Below are 5,644 nucleotides of genomic sequence, written 5' to 3' on the forward strand. Positions count from 1 at the left end.
ACGCAGGCGGAGAGGTGTCGCGAGCAGCAGAATCGACCTGCTGCCTGCTGTCTCGTGTTCGGGAATCGTCGACATGGTCAGCTGCATTCTGTCTGCCTCAGTGGACTCAGCAGTACTCACGTCCAGTGAGACATTGCCGGCATAAACTGTCTCATTAAAGTCAGATACACCTATCTGTTCCAGTGAGACATTGCCGGCATAAACTGTCTCATTAAAGTCAGATACACCTATCTGTTCCAGTGAGACATTGCCGGCATAAACTGTCTCATTAAAGTCTGAGTCAGAAACATTTGCCTGTTCTAGTGAGACATTGAAGTAAGGTACACCTATCTGTTTCAGTGAGACATTGCCGGCATAAACTGTCTCATTAAAGTCTGAGTCAGAAACATTTGCCTGTTCTAGTGAGGCACTGATGTCAGATACACCGCTCTGTTCTAGTGAGACACTGATGTCAGACACGCTCCCCTCTTCCAGTGAGACATTTCCAGTAGAATCTGTCTCGGTATAGGAAGACAGAGGACTAGAGGTCATTGAGTCACTGCCACCATGAACCGTCTCAGTACAGTCAGGTATATGTATCTGAGACAATGAGACATTTCCAACACACCCCGTCTCAGTGTGTTCGAGCACATCCATTCGATGCAATGACACATTTCCAATACATTCCGTCTCGGTATAGTCAGGTACATGCATCTGAGACAATGAGACATTTCCAACACATCCCGTGTTTATGCGGGCAGGCACGGGGGTAGAGGTCATCAAGAGAACATTGCCACCCTTAACCGTCTCATTGTAAGCAGGCACAGGAACCTTTACCTCCAGTGAGACAGTGTCACCATGATGCGTCTCAGTGTAGTCAGACACATTCAGCTGAGGCAATGAGACATTTACAACACATCCCGTGCCTATGCAGGCAGGCAGGGGACTAGCGGTCATTGAAACATTTTCAACACATCCCGTCACAGTATAGTCAGGTACATCTATCTGAAGCAATGAGACATTTTCAACACAACCCGTCTCAGTACAGGCAGATACAAACTCAATAATGAATAATGAGATTGATTTAATTTAATAATCTAATCAATTAAGTTAAATCTTAAACGCGAGATTTCGGTATGATTGCTGCAGCTGAGATTATTTCCGATGCGTTGCGTTGAAAAATCTCTGTTGGGGTTGTTGCTGTAAGATCCAATATATTATTATAGCCATATTATACAATCGATGTCTCTCGTTTACAATCAAGGTTATTTCGTATTGTCATTGTGAGGGTTACAAATATATGCGTTAGACTGCTTATAATTTCTTCTATTATGCTTATTATGATGCATATTTAAATTTCTCAATCTTAGCACAAAATACCAACAAGGAATGAGAACAAAAATCAGTATGCGTACCGTATTAGAATCGCCGGTTTTCTTGAAATCCTTAACAGTGTTCCAAAAAACAATGTTCTCCACGCTGAACTGTTTTTTGAGGAAATCCTGTGAAAGAAGAAGATCATTAGAGATGTATAGGATGGGGCCTCCCTTGTTATATTCCTTTATAGCTCTACCAGTGTAGCCCAGGAGAAGGTTAGGGTTAGGGTTGGGATTAGGGTTAGGGTTGGGGTTAGGGTTGGGATCAGGATTAAAGTTATGGTTAGGCTTAGCATTAGTGTTAGGGTTAGCATTAGGGTTAGGGTTAGTGAAGGGGTTACACTGGTAGAGCTACAGTTCTTTACTGATGCTAAACTATAAACAGATCAACAATGATCACAAACGAATAAGAATGGTAGACAAAGAAGAGTGGGGTTAATAAACCTGTGATGAGGATAGGAGGAGGGGTAAGAAGAGATAATGGAAGAGAAATCGGAAGTAGGAGAGAGGAAGAGAAGCACATATGGGATGAGAGCAATGAGAGGAACATGTCGGGTAGTGGAAGAAGGAGAGAAAACGAGAGTTACAGCTGAAACTATCAATGCTTGAGAGACAGAGGTGCGGAGAGGGTCTAGAGAAGAAGGGGCTCGGACGAGGTGGGGATTAGAAAGATAGTAGTTAAGTAAGAAGGTTGATTCAGATGCTAGATAGAAAGTTAGTAGTGAAGTAAAGATATTGAGTTAGATGCTAGATAGAAAGTTAGTAGCGAGGTAAGGATATTGAGTTAGATGCTCGATAGAAAGTTAGTAGAGGTAAGGATATTGAGTTAGATGCTAGCTAGAAAGATAGTACTGAGGTAAGGATATTGATTCAGATGCTAGATAGAAAGATAGCACCTATATGAGTAGAATTGATTCAGATTGCTAGCTAGAAAATGATCAGACTTAGTGAGGTAAGGATATGATTCAGATGCTAGATAGAAAGATAGCACTTAGTGAGTAAGGATATTGATTCAGATGCTAGATAGAAAGTTAGTAGCGAGGTAAGGAGGTTGATTCAGATGCTAGATAGGCAAGAATGTTAATTTCTAGATGCTAGATATGATACCACGAGACGGGTGAGCTAAAGCTGAGAACAGAAAGGCAAACACTTAGAGGGAAGCACGTCAATACGTACAGTGAACACCTGCTGGCCGCTGGGGTCCTCCAGCAGACGCTCGAAGCAGACGGCCGAACCCGCGACGCGTCCGTGAGTGCGCACGCCCACGTCGCCGGGCGCCGCGTCCGTCAACTCGCTCAGGTTCTGTCCACTGCCGGTCGTCCAGCCGCGGCCGGGCACGTCCAGGTGGTACTTGAGAGCGGCCAGCGACTAGAACACGCAACACGTGTGCGTTACGGGAAGCCGTTATAGAAGCATGTGTGTGTATCATGACGCAAACACTACTCAACTTAACCACAGTTAATTATAATTCCAACTGTTCCCCTCACCTTAACCACATTTAATCCTCATTCTAACATAACTAGCAGTTAGGCAGCAGCAGTAGCAGCAGCTAGTAACAGCAGCAGCAGCAAGAAGCGATGGTAGTCAGTACAACAGCAGCAGCAGCCAGCAGCAGCAGCAGTATCAGCAGCAGCAGTATCAGCAGCAGCAGTATCACGCCAAGCAGTCAGCACGCAGCAGCAGTAGCAATGGTAGTAGTAGTAGCAGCAGAAGCAGCAGTAGCAGTAGTAGCAGTATCAGCAGCAGCAGTATCAGCAGCAGCAGTATCAGCAGTAGCAGTAGCGGTGATTTACCTCGTGGGAGCGGTTGGCGTTCGACTGCTTGCGTCCCCCGTGTAGGGAGCGTCCACGACTCCATGAGTGCACTCTCTCCACCTGCAACAATCCAAGACTCACCATTGTATACACAAGGAGAGATATAGCCACATAAGACACATAGAGACATGGACACATAGAGACATGGACACATAGAGACATAGACACATAGAGATATAGACACATAGAGACATGGACACATAGAGACATAGACACATAGAGACATAGACATATAGATACATAGAGACATAGAGACATAGAGACATAGAGACATAGAGATATAGACACATAGAGACATAGAGACATAGACACATAGAGACATAGAGACATAGACACATAGACACATAGAGACATAGAGATCCGTGTAATACGGAGAGACAGTCGGCAGCAGCTTGAGAAGAACTCCCTGTCAGCAGAATGTATTCACGAATGTCTTGGGTTATTTGCGTGTCTGTGGCCTGATCTCACTCATCAAATAGACAAGATTTTCTACAGACCCCAAATTCATGAGTGTTAACAAAAAAGTGGGGACTAAAAAATTGATTCGTGTGGGCGAGGGGGCTGGGGCTATTTTTCTGTGGCGATTATATAAAAACATTTGGTGATAAGCCATATAAAATGTAATGAATACTAACAATATCATGTTAGATTTCGTAACATAACAACTTCTGGATATAACACAAATTAATACAAGATATATAATCAAACACACATAGTTAAAGATCATTAAGAGTGTTAAGATGGTGCAATCTCTTTTAATTTTTGTACATAAAAATTATAAATTAAGTATTTTTACTAATTCGAATAAGTTCAGAATGTTCTTTTAAGACGGGTAATACCGTTCTTGACAGACGAACAGTTAACACCGCATTCAAATATTAAGATTCGTTTTTAACAAAATTCTGATGACGGGAAGCAGGTGATTGCTCGCACTGGTACTTAGACATTCGGAATTAACCTCTTCAATCGCATTAAACTTGTCATCCACAGCAACACACAGCTGTTGGAATATTCTGCGGTTTAGGCCAATCTTAGCATTGACAGGTATGACAACCACCCCCAAAAAAAACCTGCATGCCAACACCACATCCGAGAATCATCAGCATGCCGAACCATGCACTTAGCGCCAGAGCAGAGGCAACAGCAAAAGGCAGACGTAGTAGGAAGGCCGCTGTGGAAATCAACCCTCATCACCACAAACACTCTTCAGCCTGTAGCCTCTCAAGGGACATTGCCCGCAGTTAACACGTGAGAGTTTCCACTCAGCGGATCCGGACCAGCCCGGGAAAGGAAACTCGGGGAGTGGGGAGGGGGGCGAGCCCTGCGAGTAATCAAATTGCACCTCTGCGTGAGGCCGGACAACAATAGGCTACACACTCGGGTAGAGGAGGCGAGCAGTAAACTCAAACACACGATACGGGCTCTCTCCTTGTGTCTCACGTGAGTTGGATGCGTTGACGTGGCGGTCACAGACCCCGCCACCGCCATCGCCCCGCCGACGGCACTTTAGAAATTTACCGCAACAGCAGCAGGGTTATTGTCGTGTTAGATTACGCGCGTAGGCGCGGACACGCGGTGATCGGCTGCGTAAAGCAAGACTGCAGTACTGCTTGCAGACAAAACTGCCACCCAGCAGCGCACGAACGAAGCGTTACGTTCGACGGAGAGTTTGCAAATATGTAAGAAATTCCACTCGACGGCCACACGAATCGAAAGGGGTTCTGGGGGGGGGGGGGGGGGGGGGGGGGGGGGGGGGGGGGGGTGGGTCATCTTACGAGCGATCCGATAATCTATTCGATCGATTGATTGTTCATCACCAACACAGCTCAACACCTACCGAATCTGCACGATAAACGAAGCGGTTTTCTCAACTCGCCAAACACACTGAAACATGATACCGATATGCCTGATATAAGGAACCCCCTCCCTATAAATCGACTTCACAGAATATTGAACGTTCTAAACGTTCGGGTAATGGAAAGAGTTGACTGTACTTAAACTGCAGCTACCCCCCCCCCCCACGCTCACATGTCTAGCATTATGTTTAACCAACACCATATACATATGAGACATGTAAGATATGGTCCTGGAATAAGCCCCCTCTACAAACTGTCAACACTTCACAGTAACCGAGCGACGAGCAGGACGGGGTGGGCTGGCGGTGAAGCATGTTTTGGGTGGGAGCAGGACGGGGGTGGGTGGGGTGTAAGCATGGTGGGTTGGGAGGCAGGCCGGGGGTGGGTGGGGTGGAGCGGCGGGGGTGGGTGGGGTCGCGTGTTTTCGGTACTCCCTGGCGGGTGCCAAGTATATACTGAGTGCTGATCTGTAGCTTGCCACGCCACTCCGCCGGCGCATCGTCCTGCGCGCGGGCAGCGGTCACGTCGAGTTCGGGTACTGCTGCTGCCTGCTGGATGGGCGCGACTATCTCAGCCGGCAGCTGTGTTCATCGCGTACTGGGAGGATCTGCATCGAGCA

At 46.4% G+C, this 5,644-nt stretch overlaps 1 protein-coding gene across 1 annotated transcript in view; it reads right to left on the reverse strand.

Annotated features, from left to right (window-relative positions):
* The window catches only part of LOC106813626, a 42,651-nt gene that overhangs the window by 7,948 nt on the left and 29,059 nt on the right, over positions 1-5,644 (reverse strand). Inside the window, exons 4-7 of the mRNA XM_014817811.1 lie at positions 3,149-3,229; positions 2,532-2,723; positions 1,395-1,481; positions 121-870 (exon numbers count right to left, since the gene is read on the reverse strand). Of these exons, the coding sequence (XP_014673297.1) occupies positions 121-870; positions 1,395-1,481; positions 2,532-2,723; positions 3,149-3,229 (1,110 nt within the window). The remainder of the gene's footprint in view (positions 1-120; positions 871-1,394; positions 1,482-2,531; positions 2,724-3,148; positions 3,230-5,644) is intronic.

The sequence above is a fragment of the Priapulus caudatus genome, unplaced genomic scaffold, assembly GCF_000485595.1.
Source record: "Priapulus caudatus unplaced genomic scaffold, Priapulus_caudatus-5.0.1 Scaffold801, whole genome shotgun sequence".
Taxonomy (NCBI): Eukaryota; Metazoa; Priapulida; class Priapulimorpha; order Priapulimorphida; family Priapulidae; genus Priapulus; species Priapulus caudatus.